At 44.3% G+C, this 13539-nt stretch overlaps 1 protein-coding gene across 1 annotated transcript in view; it reads left to right on the forward strand.

The window, feature by feature from the left end:
- Nucleotides 1-13539, forward strand: part of CCDC60 (coiled-coil domain containing 60) — a 207597-nt gene that overhangs the window by 163663 nt on the left and 30395 nt on the right. The window contains exon 7 of the mRNA XM_023212476.1: nt 4571-4805. Within this exon, the coding sequence (XP_023068244.1) occupies nt 4571-4805 (235 nt within the window). The remainder of the gene's footprint in view (nt 1-4570; nt 4806-13539) is intronic.

The following is a 13539-nucleotide window of genomic DNA, read 5'->3' on the forward strand; positions in this document are numbered from 1 at the left end:
CCCTCCATTCCTTCCTCTCTCTCTCTCCTCTTTAACCCAGTCAGAAAATTAAAGCCAGGCACACTAGCTCATGCTTGTAATCCCAAAGGATTGGGAGGCCAAGGCAGGAGGATCAGTTGAGCCCAGGAGTTTGAGACCAGCCTGGGCAACATAGCAAGACCCTGTCTTGACAAAAAATTTAAAAATTAGCTGGGCATAATGGTGTGCGCCTGTAGTCCCAGGTATTAGAGAGGCTGAAGTGGGAGGATCATGTAAGCCCAGGAATTGGAAGCTGCAGTGAGCTATGATCCCACCACTGCACTCCAGCCTCCCACCTGGGCAAGAGAGTGAGATCCTGTCTCTAAGAAAAAGAAAAGACAACGTGAGTGATTCAACAGACAAGATTTTCTACAAACTAGAACATGCAGTTATTAAGAGGATACCAAGATACAGATTCTTTTTACCCAAAGGTATTCCTAACCCAGGACCTCCCAAACTCATCTGATCAATAAACAAGCCTAATAATAATAATAATAATAATAATAATAATAATAATAATAATGGCAAAAGGTAGGTAAAGGTAATAGAGCACACAACTAGAGTGTTTGCTGAACCTGTCCCCTAACCCATGAAATGGATATAATGTGCTTTCCTCCTACCTCACAACTTTAGTGAATAACCTCAGGAAATAAATATAAGGCAAACTCACCTTGAAAACATGGGAATGCTTAGCATTACTGTGGTTATGTAAATTTTAGAGGCCACTGTTCAACATAATTGTAAATGGGCTAAGTTCTGTGCTAAGGATGCTTCTGTAGGTATATTATCCAGTTGTGCCCTCTTAATAACCCTATGGGGCACTATTCTTACCCCCAGGTGAGAGAGGAGAAATTTGGGGTCTCAGAGAAGTTAAGTGACTTACATAAGGTTACCTAGCTGGGTAATGGCAGAGCCAGAAGTTAATTCTGGGTCTGTTTATTAAACAAAATTTATTAAACATATAAACATCCATATGTTTATTAAACATATAAACATCCAATGCCTGTTCTCCCTGACCCCATGATTACAGTTGCCCCTCATGAAGAATTTCACCATTTTCTTACGCTTTCATCGGGGTGCTCCTAGATTTAAGAAGAGCCTTGGTTTTTATGGCAGAAAGTTGCTATGGAGATGCAGTGTGCATCCGTCTTCAGAAATGCACAGAAAAAGCAGCGGGAGCTACAAACCTTTTAAAAAAATCCTTCAGGGATATCCACCGCTAAAATTGCAGGAGGGGAAGGGGAGAATGAATAGCTGTGCTTGAACTCTTGCAAAACAGAATTCAAGTTTGTGGATCAAACCCTGGGCTGCAGCACGTTCCACCCTGGGCATGGGTGAGCACTCGATTAGGCTGCAGGAGACCTGGCTCAACCATGGTGACTCAGTTCACTGTGTGACCTCAGACAAGTCCTTTCCCCTCTACTGGGCCTCAGTTTCTCTACCTATAAAATGAGGACTTTGAAAGAGGGAATCCAACCAGCTCCCACAATACTCTTCTTTTCCCCTGACACTCTTCCGTATGTGTAGGCAGCGTTCATAGGGGCCAGGCAAATTGTGTTATTAATAAAATAAAAAATCAGGCTGAGTGTGATACAGTAGGGAGTGATGGGGTCTGTGGCAAACTGGAGCACTCCTGCACAGCTAAAGGGAAGAAACCCTGTGCAGCTGTAGCTCATTTTGCCTTGTGAGAATGGGAGCCCAGAGCTTACCATTTTCAAAAGAAACAAAAAACTTACATTTTTATATAAAAGTCTCCCAGTTTGTAAAATCCTGGGTAGCTAAACATGTCTCCCCATGGGCCACCAGTCTGCAACCCCTACTTCATAGAAAGTGTAGGAACTTTTCAGGAAATTCGTTTCCTCCATTGCCAAAAATCAATCCCTACTGAGATGGAACATAGCAACTGGTTAACACCGCTGCTGAGTGAAATACAAAAAATAGAGAAGCAGCATTTAGGGATTTAAGTCAATTTAGAGAGGTTCAGTTCAATAAAAGGCAAGCAAGTGCCTGTCACATCTTCCCCCTACGTTTTATTTTTCTGCCACTTTCAATTAATCACAAGTGTTAGCCCTTAACTTTGGATTTCCTGGCTAGGGTGGTTAATTAAATTTTAATTAATGGCAACTCTGGGAGCATAAGATGAAATCCTAGCTCAAGGAAGATACGCACAGAATCCTGGATATGGAAGGCTCTTCTAAGATTGTCCCAGGCTATCCCCTAAGTTTTATAAATGAGGAAACTGAGGCATGGCAGAGTGACGTACTAAAGGCCCCCCCACCCTGAGGTCCCTTGACTCTGACTCCAGTGCTCACTGCAAGATTCCAAGCTACCCCATGCCATCATCTGTCCACCCTTCAAAAATTACATTGATCTTACTAGGCACAGTGGCTTACAACTATAATCCCAGCAATTTGGGAGACCAAGGCGGACAGATTGCTTGAGCTCAGGAGTTCAAGACCAGCCCAGGCAACATGGTGAAACCCCATCTCTACCAAAAAATAACAACAACAACAAAAATTGGCCAAGCACGGTGGTGGGCACCTGTAATCGAACCTACTTGGGAGGCTGAGGCAAGAGAATAGCTCAAACCTGGGAGGCAGAGGTTGCAGTGAGCCAAGATTGCACCACTGCACTCCAGCCTGGGCAACAGAGTGAGATCCTGTCAAATAAAAATAAAGATAAAAATTTAAAAATTACGTTGATCTGAAGAGCCTGGTTTCTAGAGTCAGGAATTCATATTGTTCTAGATAAAATGGAAAGAGGCAACTTCTACATGATTCATCCTTGAGCTCTGATATCATCTCTCCTCAGAGTGATAAAGGGTAGAGGGGCCTTCTGTCAGTCCTGGCAAGCTCTTGACCAACTGCAGTGTCAGGACAACGGGACCATTGTACCAAGCTCCTAATTTATCAAAGGAGAGGACATGCCTGCTTTGGGTACTTGGCTTTTCTTGATGAGTCATTTTGTAACTTGCATGGCCTCTTGAAGATCTGGTTAAATCCAGTTCAAATTCCATTTCTCCAGTCTATCATATTCTGAAGCATTCTGTCATTTGTATAGAATTTCACTGAAGATTTGAGAGAGATGAGGCAGGCACAAGGAGAGATCAAATCTTCAGGCCCACAACTTCTCCCTCCTCTTCCCCAACCTTCTCCCTCTCCTGTGCAACCAAGAAATCCCTCCCCTCTTCTAGTGCAAGAGGGTTCCACTCATATTCAGTGCCCTACAAGGCAGTCATTCGAAATATTGCTTCTGATCACATACAGTGGACTCCCTGAAATGAATTCTGCTGAATACAATTCTCTCCACTCTGTGCAATGTATATTAAATGTTGGTGTGGTCTTCAGTGCTGTCTCTTCTCCCTATCACCTTTCCCAGGGTATCAAATGCTATGAGTTTCATCTAAAGAAAACATCAGTCTACCCATCAAGAGCTTTCATTTTAAATGTGCTCAAATAAAATTATTTCTATTAAGTGAATATAAACTACAGCCCACTCTGTGTTGAGCTCTTTCTCTGGGGCATCTGAGGGCCTGTTCGTCCCCCGTGTAAACTTGGCATTTTAAATGTCATAAAGAATCATTAGCATGGGATAAAGGGCATTTTAGATACCATTGAAAAAAAACTTTTGAAGTATTTTGAAGCCAGGCATGGTAATGAGCTTTGGCATTAACCTGACTTGGGTGTGAATTCTGGTTCTGCTATTTTCTTGCTGTGACCTTGAGGAGGTTAGGAAGCCTCGCTGAAACTTGGATGAGTTATATGAGGACATAACCCCAAACAGTGCATTCTGAAGTGACACCAATCTCACAGGAAGGTACACACAGACACACACACAGTATGTGTGTACTCTTTCTTACTCTTTTCCTTCTAAAAATCCACAGGACTTTCCCTACCTACCTCTCAGTCCCTTCCAGAACTTATCATCCAATTCTCCTAGCCCACTACAACCATGGCTTCTCCCCCAAGAATGCCACTGCACCAGACAAATCTGCTTCCTCCCACTCACTTCCTAAATGTCAGGTCTAGAATTTCCCTATTCTGTGTTCTTTAGAAAACCTCCATGATTACAAATTATTCTTTGAGGCCCAGGTGTCAACTTGGGAACCAAGAAGTATATACATGGAATCTGGAGCCAAAACCAAGATTAGTTGAAGAATTAGACCCATCCTCATATACAGTTTGAAAATCAACTCCAATCGTTATTACAAAAGAAAAGTCAAAACCTGTTCTGGGCCTTGACATCATCACGGAAAACACGTGTGGCTTCCTATGGTGACTTCGTGGGCAACCATGAGCTCGTTCAATAGAATACATTCCGCCACATTTGCTTCAAATAATACACATTTTAACATTATCTCGATTTGTGACAAAAGGTCACTTCAGACCCAGAATATATCTCACGGTGTTTGGAAAGAGCCAGAAGGAATTCACAGTCAGACCCAGGCTTTGTTTTTGTCTATTGTCCCTCCCCACCTCTCTCCTTCCCTCCCTTCTTTCTTTCTTCCATCTTTTTCCCCCTCCTTCATTTCTCTTTCTTCTCTTTCCTTTAGACTAAGAAATTCAAAATTCCTACAATGCGAGTCACCAACCGCAAACCAAGCCGGCGAGGCTCCACACTCAGTCTGAGTCGGGCCAGTGGGGGGTCCTCTCCCCAGAGCAGCATGATCTCTGTGAACCCTGGCTCAGATGAGCCCCCGAGTGTGAACACCCAGGTGACCAGCAGCAAGGATATTGAGGACAATGAGTCATCTTCAACCAAGCCAGATGACGAACTTCTGTCTATGAGTAAGTCCTACCTGAGATCTGACTCATCTACCCTGACCCTTTGCCTTTAAGCCAAACATCAAGAAACCCTCCTGCCTCAAGTCCACCTCCAGTCATTTAAAGGTGACATGGGTTCCCCCATCCTTGTTCAATTTCCTTAGACCTCTTTGTTTTCCCCAGTGGAGATCAGAAATATACTCCATAACTTGGATTGCCCTGAGCCATTTCTCCTACAGAGACAGCCTGTGGTCACCAACTGCTCTTTGCTAATTTTAAAAATATTTTTATTTAGGCCAGGCACAGTGGCTCACGCCTGTAACCCCAGCACTTTGAGAAACCGAGGCAGGCAGATCATTTGAGGTCAGGAGTTTGAGACCAGCCTGGCCAACATGGTGAAACCCTGTCTCTGCTGCAAATACAAAAAGCAGCTGGGCATGGTGGCACGCGCCGGTAATCCAAGCTACTTGGGAGGCTGAGGCAGGAGAATCGCTTGAACCTGGGAGGCAGAGGTTGCAGTGAGCCGAGATCATGCCACTGCACTCCAGCCTGGGCCGCAGAGGAAGACTCCACCTCAAAAAAGCATTTTTTTAAAATTTAGCCCAATTTATACAGAACATTATCATTTCAATGTGTAACCAATGTAAAAATTATTAACGAGATATTTTATATCCTCTTTTGTACTAAGTCTTTGAAATTGGGTGTCTACTTTTTTAAACAGCCTTATTATTGAGATATAATTTACATACCATAAAATTCACTTATTTTAAATGTGCAATTCAGTGATTTTTAGTAAACTTGGAGTTGTGTAACCATCACCACAATCTAATTTCAGAACATTTCCAACCACCCAAAAGAAAAGCTTCTGCCCTTCTTACCCAGAGCCCCCAGGCAACCACAAACCTGCTTTCTGTCTCTACTGATTTGTCTTTCTGAACATTTTATAGATGGAAGTTGCATTGCCCTGCAATCTACATCCCGATAAAGCCTTTTCAGTGGCTCAAAATTTGAGGGAGGCAAGTCCCTTAAAAAATATCCAATTAGACCAGGCATGGTGGCTCATGTCTGTAATCCCAGATATTTGAGTGGTGGAGGTGGGCAGATCGCTTGAGTTCAGGAATCTGAGATCAGCTTGGGCAACATGGTGAAATCTCTCCAAAAAAAAATCAATTAGCCATGCATGGTGACATGTGCCTGTGGTTCCAGCTACTCAGGAGGCTGAGGTGGGAGGATAGCTTGAGCCTAGGAGGTAGAGGCTACCGTGAGCTGTGATTTGCTTCTTCACTCCAGCCTGGGTAACAGTGCAAGACCCTGTCTCAAAAAGAGAAAAGAAAAGAAAAGAAGAGAAGAAGGGAAGGGGGAAGGAGGAAAGGAAGGAAAAAAAAGGAAAATTCATTGAAATCTATGAGACCTCACACAAGAAAAAAATTCAAACATACACATATATACAATTTTGCACAATATTTTGAGTGGGGTGTTGTGGACCTCTACTAGATAGAATTGTGACTGGATTCCATAAGTCACATAAAACATTCATTTTCAGAACTTTCTGGCTTGAGCTTGTATAGTAAAAGGAGATAGGAAAAGCAGGAGAAGGATCCAGAAGGATTCAAACAGAAAGATGGAGAAGGTAGAAAGAAGAGAGGGTAAGACAGGGACATGAAGGAGGAATGGCCCACCACAAAATTCTTGACTCTGATGCATGGGACATCTTCCTGCTTTCTCCCCATCTGCTGTGTTCCCTCAGTAGTGTCCAGCTGAACCTGCCTGTTTGGCCAGTGTTCTCTCTTTTTTTTTTTTTTTTTTTTTAAGACAGAGTCTCGCATTCTCGCCCAGGCTGGAGTGCAGTGGCCGGATCTCAGCTCACTGCAAGCTCTGCCTCCCGGGTTTACACCATTCTCCTGCCTCAGCCTCCTGAGTAGCTGGGACTACAGGCGCCTGCCACATCACCGGGCTAGTTTTTTGTACTTTTTTTTTAGTAGAGACGGGGGTTTCACCGTGTTAGCCAGGATGGTCTCGAACTCCTGACCTCGTGATCCGCCCGTCTCAGCCTCCCAAAGTGCTGGGATTACAGGCTTGAGCCATCGCACCCGGCCTCAGCCAGTGCTCTCTATCACACCATCTGGAATGCCTGTGGCAGCCAAGGCTGAGCTGAGTGACAAGGATTGGGCATCGCATAGATTCAAGGAGGCGAAAAAGGAGGTCAAGGCAGACCAAGAATCTGTGTGGGGCCCTGACGGTCAAAGACGGAAGTGAGCAGAAGTGCAAAAGTCCACTGGGTGGTCAGGGTTCAGAGTAATGACTGCCGGTGGGAAAAAACCCCACCGCCCCTGCCTGTCAACAGGGGGCTGGGAAAGGTCCCAAGCTCTGAAAAGCTGTTTTCTGAATAGAAGAAGTAGTATCTGAGATGGGAAGAAACTAAGATAGACCATCAGCAGATATGTGATTCTTATACATTTATTTTCTCTCTCTCTCTCTCCTTTAGAGACAGGGCAATTCTGTTGCCCAGGCTGGAATGCAGTGGCACAGTCATGGCTCACTGCAGCCTCAAACTCCTGCGCTCAAACAACCCTCCCACCTCAGCTTCCTGTCCACTTACGGATTTCTTGATTCTTCTTTCATTTAACACATACTTTTTGAGCACCTTCTGTGTGCCCAAAACTGAGTTATTTGAGTACCTGCCCTTCCCAAGCTTACGTTTTAGAAGAGACAAATGATAAATAAGAAATCCATAGGCTGGGTGCAGTGGCTCATGCCTGTAACTCCAATATTTTAGGAGGCCAAGGCAGGAGGATGGCTTGAGTCCAGGAATTTGAGACCAGTCTGGGCAAAATAGTGAGACTCCATCTCTACATGAAAAAATTTAAAAATTAGCCAGGCATGGTGGCATATGCCTGTAGTCCTAGCTACTTGGGAGGCTGAGATAGGGAAATCACTTGAGTCCAGGATTTCAAGATGGCAGTGAACTATGGTTGTGCCACTGCACTCCAGCCTGGACAACAGAGTGAGACCATGTCTATAAAAATAAATAAAGTAATAAAAAAGAAAGTCATGGCATGGCGTGGTGGCTCACGCCTGTAATCCCAGCACTTTGGGAGTCTGAGGCAGGCATATCACAAGGTCAAGAGATCAAGACCATCCTGGCCAACATAGTGAAACCCCGTCTCTACTAAAAATGCAAAAATTAGCTGGGCGTGGTGGCGTGCGCCTGTAGTACCAGCTACTCAGGAGGCTGAGGCAGGAGAATCGCTTGAACCCGGGAGGCAGGGGTTGTAGTGAGCTGAAATCACACCACTGCATTCCAGCCTGGCAACAGAGCAAGACTCCATCTCAAAAAAAAAGAGAGAGAGAGAGAAAGAAAGAAGGAAAGAAAGTTGTAACTAGCAAGGCAATTGCATATAATATGAGCTCGGAAGAGAATACAACAGGATGCTGGGATAGAGAGAGACTATTGGTGGGTGTGAAGCTAAATTAGCAAGGGTAATCAAGGAAGACTCTCTCAGGTCTGAGGTTTGAACTGAGACCTGAAGACCTGAAGCTGGGGAGGGAGGCAGGGGCCACAGCATGCAGGGCGTTTGTGGAGCAAGTAAGACTGTAGAATTATTCCAGGTGCAAGAGGAAGTATCCGGAAAGTTTTCAGTACAGGAGAGACTAGACCTGATTTACTTTTCCAAGGTGTTCGTGTGGTTATTGGTGTTATATCCATGTCTTCACTATTTTTTTCAACTCTAAAAGCTTTGCTCTTAGATAAGAAGAGTAGAGCGATAGCCCAACTTCAAGGGCCCGCCCCAGTCCCAGAGCTTGCACATGGTTCTCCTGGGACAAACAGAACACTAGCGCTGGTGGCAGAAGGGAGTAGCAGAGGAAGGAGACTTTGCAGTGAGGGGAGGGGTAAATGGAGCATCTCTCTAGGCACCTGCGACACCGAAGGCCTGTCCCCAGTGGCCACTTTCCTCTCACATCCAATCACTCACCTGCTCTGATCAGTGCTGTCTCCTAAAACTCCCGCAAACCCTACCCTCTTCAAACCTTTTGCTTTTGTCTTGAAGATAGAAAACTAGGGGCACATACGGAGATCCTGACACTTATGTTTTGTTTAGCATACACAAAAATTTGTGTTTTTTTGAAAAGTAGCTGTGACTTTTAAAGATTAAGATATTTTACCTAAAACTTCTACTTTTTACAAACAAAACACTCTTGGCCAGATATGGCAGCTCACACTCATAATCCTGGCACTTTGAGAGGCTAAGGCAGGAGGACCACTTGAGGCCAGGTGTTCAAGATTAGCCTGGCTGACATAGCCAGACCCCATCTCTACAAATAAAATAAATTACTCCTTGTGGTAACAGTGGGCCTGCAACCCTGAATGACAACAATCAACTGGAGCTTGGTCCCATTAAGTGAGGTTTGTGTTCTCCAGTTTTCCACAGTCTTCATCACTCCCTATTGCCCCACTCATTGCTCTGGTTGGCTGAGTGTGTGACCATTTATTATCACATTTGCCCTATTGTTTTCTTTAGAATGATGATGATGATGATAAAACTATAACTAACACTTAAAAGTATTTTTGTATCAGCTCCTTTATATGTACATTAATTCATTTAATCCTCACAAGAACTTTTTTTTTTTTTTTTTGAGACGGAGTCTCGCTCTGTCGCCCAGGCTGGAGTGCAGTGGCCAGATCTCAGCTCACTGCAAGCTCTGCCTCCCGAGTTCACACTATTCTCCTGCCTCAGCCTCCCAAGTGGCTGGGATTACAGGCGCCCGCCACCTCGCCTGGCTAGTTTTTTTGTATTTTTTAGTAGAGACGGGGTTTCACCGTGTTCGCCAGGATGGTCTCGATCTCCTGACCTCGTGATCCGCCCGTCTCAGCCTCCCAAAGTGCTGGGATTACAGGCTTGAGCCATTGCACCCGGCCACAAGAACTTCTTTATGCCTACTCTGCTGATGAGAACATTGGGGCACAGAGAGGTTAAGTTATTTGCCCCAAGTCACACAGCTAGTAAGTGATGAAGGCAGAATTTGAACCCAAGAAATCTGGCCCTCAAGTCAAATTTGATTGCTCTGCTTTACCCAAGTCTTCAGGAAAAAATAAATAATAAAAGATGGACCAAGAGAGCAAACTGATTTTTTTTACATCAACTTGTGTCACTCATTTTTGGTATCTGGCCCCTGAAGGCCACCTGAGTTTTGGACCTCTGGTCTAGGGTCTCTTCACTTCTCACCTAGAAAACAGCAACAGCCTCCTAACTAGTTTCCCTGCTTCTTGTCCTGCCTTTACCCACTTATTTTTCTCCATGTTGAGTCAGAAGGGACTTTCTAAATGAAAAACCTGATATAGTTCTCTCTAGCTCAACATCTTTCAATGACTCCGCCTTTTCTCTAATACATTACCTCTGATCTTGCCCCAGGCTGTCCAGGTCAGCTCTTGCTAGTTCACACCTTTTTTTTTTTTTTTTTTTTTTTTTTTTTTGAGACGGAGTCTTGCTCTGTCACCCCAGCTGGAGTGCTGTGATCTCAGCTCACTGCAAGCTCCGCCTCCCGGATTTACACCATTCTCCTGCCTCAGCCTCCGGAGTAGCTGGGACTACAGGCGCCCGCCACCTCACCCGGCTAGTTTTTTGTATTTTTAGTAGAGACAGGGTTTCACCATGTTAGCCAGGATGGTCTCGATCTCCTGACCTCGTGATCCGCCCATCTCAGCCTTCCAAAGTGCTGGGATTACAGGCTTGAGCCACCACACCCGGCCGCTAGTTCACACCTTAAGTGAGCCACTCCAACCTCATCAAAACACTTTCTTCTTTTTAAACAATGCACACTCTTGTATGACTTTCTCTACTTGAAATGCCTGTTCATCCTTGACCCTTCAGTCTGGTGGACTCCTGCTGAACCTTCAAGACCCAGCTCAAATGTTCCCTCCTCTGTAAAGTCTTCTCTGACTCACCCAGGTTTCCTTTTTGCTTGTCTCTTAGCAGTTAGTATTTGCTTTTATTGAATTATTAATTTTAACTTAAAATGCATCTCACTGTATCCAGTAGGAACTTCTTATGGCTCAGTACACAGACCTAAAAAACAATGGCTTAAAAAATATAAAAGCTTATTTTTTGTACAGGTTAAAGAAGATCAGTCCAGAGCTGGTAAGGTGGACTGATCCTACTTTCCCCGCTTTCTTCTGTGTCATCCTTAACATCACTTCATAGTCCACCATGGCTGCCAGAACTCCAGCCATCACACTCACATTCTAGGGTGGAAGAAAAAGGAAGTAAGCAAAGTACGAAAGTGTCCATTCCCAGCGGAGTTTAAGCAATCCACTCAGGAGCCCCATACCACACTTCTACCAAAATCTCATTGCCCAGAACTTAGTCACAGGGCCATGCCCAGCTGCAAAGGATGTTGAAAAAAATGAGCTAGCAAATGCTTCCCCTTATATGCAGAGAAAGAATCACAGTTCAATTACTAAGAAAGAAGGGGAAAAGGAATGTGAGCTCCCTGCAGGTGTGCAACAGTGACCTCTTATTTACCTTTATCCTAGCACGCCGTAGGAACACAAAAATGACTGAAAAAAAGTGAATTTCCTCTGAGAGGAAAAGTTTGCTACTTTAGCCTCCCAAACCTTTTCCTCCATTTATACCTTAACCTCCATCCCATTTGTCACAGCCTTGACAAAAGTAGATTAATTTCCCAGCCTCTCTTGCCTTCTAAAACCTCCTCAAGTTGATTCTGAATTCATGAGTCCTATACTGAGAGACACACTATTTGACCAAGGTCTAATTTCCAAGGCTTCTGAATAATGAAGTCTTTGTGGCTGCAAATCATTGGAGACAGCAGGTTGCAGCCTCTCTGTGGAATGATCCCCTCCCCAAACCAATGGCAGGAAGATTCCCAAGAAACAAAAGCCCAGGCTATTCCTCCTGCTGGTCTTGAAGCTCTGAGTCTTGGAACGATTAGGGAGAAACTCACTTAAATAACAACTCAAAATATGAGTCCTATGCCATCTCATGTTTCCCTTCAAACTAGCCCCATATGACAAAAAGACCTCCTCTATTCCCCCTCCCCAAAAAGAAGAAATGGATTTAGGCATTCAAGGGTGAGATTCTTAGACAGGCTGGGCATGGGAAATGGAGAAAGGAAGTCAGGATTTTTTCCTCTGGGGATATAATTTGACATTTGGTGCTCTAGGAGGGCTGCTTGATGTACCAGGTAGCTGTGGTCATTTGCTGATATCCATATCCACCCGCCCTTATGCTGGTTTGCTTATGCGTTGGGGGTAGGAGTGGTGGAGCAGCCAGATGTTGCTGCTTGGCTCCAAAGAGAAGGGAAGAAACTAGGAGAACCAATCACAGCTCCCTTGCTAATAGGCTTCTGGACACACTCCAAGGATTCTAGGACCTGTGGCTCTAGGAAAGGTGGGCACGACAAGACAAAAATAAAGGTCAAGTTCAGGTTAAATGGAATCATGCCCACAAATTGAGAGCTGGAGTAGAAAATGGCTTAATGCTGACATTTATCACAGCCTAGATGGCTCCAAAGTCACTAAGGAAAGGCATTCTTTCCTAGCATCCAGCAATTGCATTAATATGCAAAGCTGGATGTACACAACACACAAATGGTCTTGGGAAGCATTAGGCTTCATGCCCCTCTTCCAGATATGGCTTTTGACACCTGAGCTTGAGTCAACTGCAGGTATCCACTAAGGAATGAGGTGTCTGCACTCCTCATTGTTCATTAACATCCAAATCTAACTCATAGTCCCAAATCCTTCCCTCTATTTCCTCCCTAGTTGTTCACTTTTACGTTTAGCAACTATTGACTGAGACTCCACGTGCTAAGCATGCTGCCAGGTGCTATTGATAAAAAGACAAATAAAATGTGGCCCCTGACATCAAGGAACTCACAGCCTAGAGGGGAAGACCTGCAAGTGAACAGAAAATGGCTATCACATGAAATCAATGCTGTGATGGGGGTCAGAAGGACAGTGTGCTGCAGGAGTCCACAGGTGGGCACCCTACCAGATGCAATGGATGGAGATGGGAAGACAGCATTCTTCCAGAACCCCAGAGGAGGGAGGAAAATGTGATAGATCTATCAAAAGTGCATGAAACCAACATCAGCCACACTGCTGTCTGTTCTGAGATGGTACAAGCCACCAATATTTCCCACAAAGACAGAAAATTAAAATCAAAAATTATTTTATCCAGTGGAGACAGCCATCTAGCATATTTGTTCATTTTGAGATGTAATCAGGTTACACCACTAAGAATACATGTTTAAGGCTCTCCCTTTGGTTGCTCAAGTTCCAGTAGTTGGCTGTCGTAGTTTTCTTCTTAGTTCCTGGAATTATTTAAAAACCATTTCAAAAGTCTCCTCTCTTTTATTTCTTGATATATCTCTGATCTCCAATGGCTCTCTATGTATTTTCTCCTCTTCTCACTCTAAGTTCCTTCTTCCCTCCTCTTGTTCATAAATCTGGGGAGAAATTCTGGAGCAGTCACAGTCATCAAAGGACAACCTGACACTGTTACATGTCAGCACCGTGGACAGCTACAAACATTCTGAAAAAGCAGTCCCAAAGCTCATGGTTTTGTCTCAAAGCAGATTCCATGCTAGGGAATGGAAAGAATTGAGATATCCAGGGATTAGCAAATATGTATCAACATAAGACAGGACCATTCACTTCCACTCTCCCACTTTTCTTGAGGCACGTAGCTTACTCCCTCTCTATTTCATTTTCCAGCTTTTTGGAGTGTCAGTGTGTTCT

The sequence above is a fragment of the Piliocolobus tephrosceles genome, chromosome 10, assembly GCF_002776525.5.
Source record: "Piliocolobus tephrosceles isolate RC106 chromosome 10, ASM277652v3, whole genome shotgun sequence".
Classification (NCBI taxonomy): Eukaryota; Metazoa; Chordata; class Mammalia; order Primates; family Cercopithecidae; genus Piliocolobus; species Piliocolobus tephrosceles.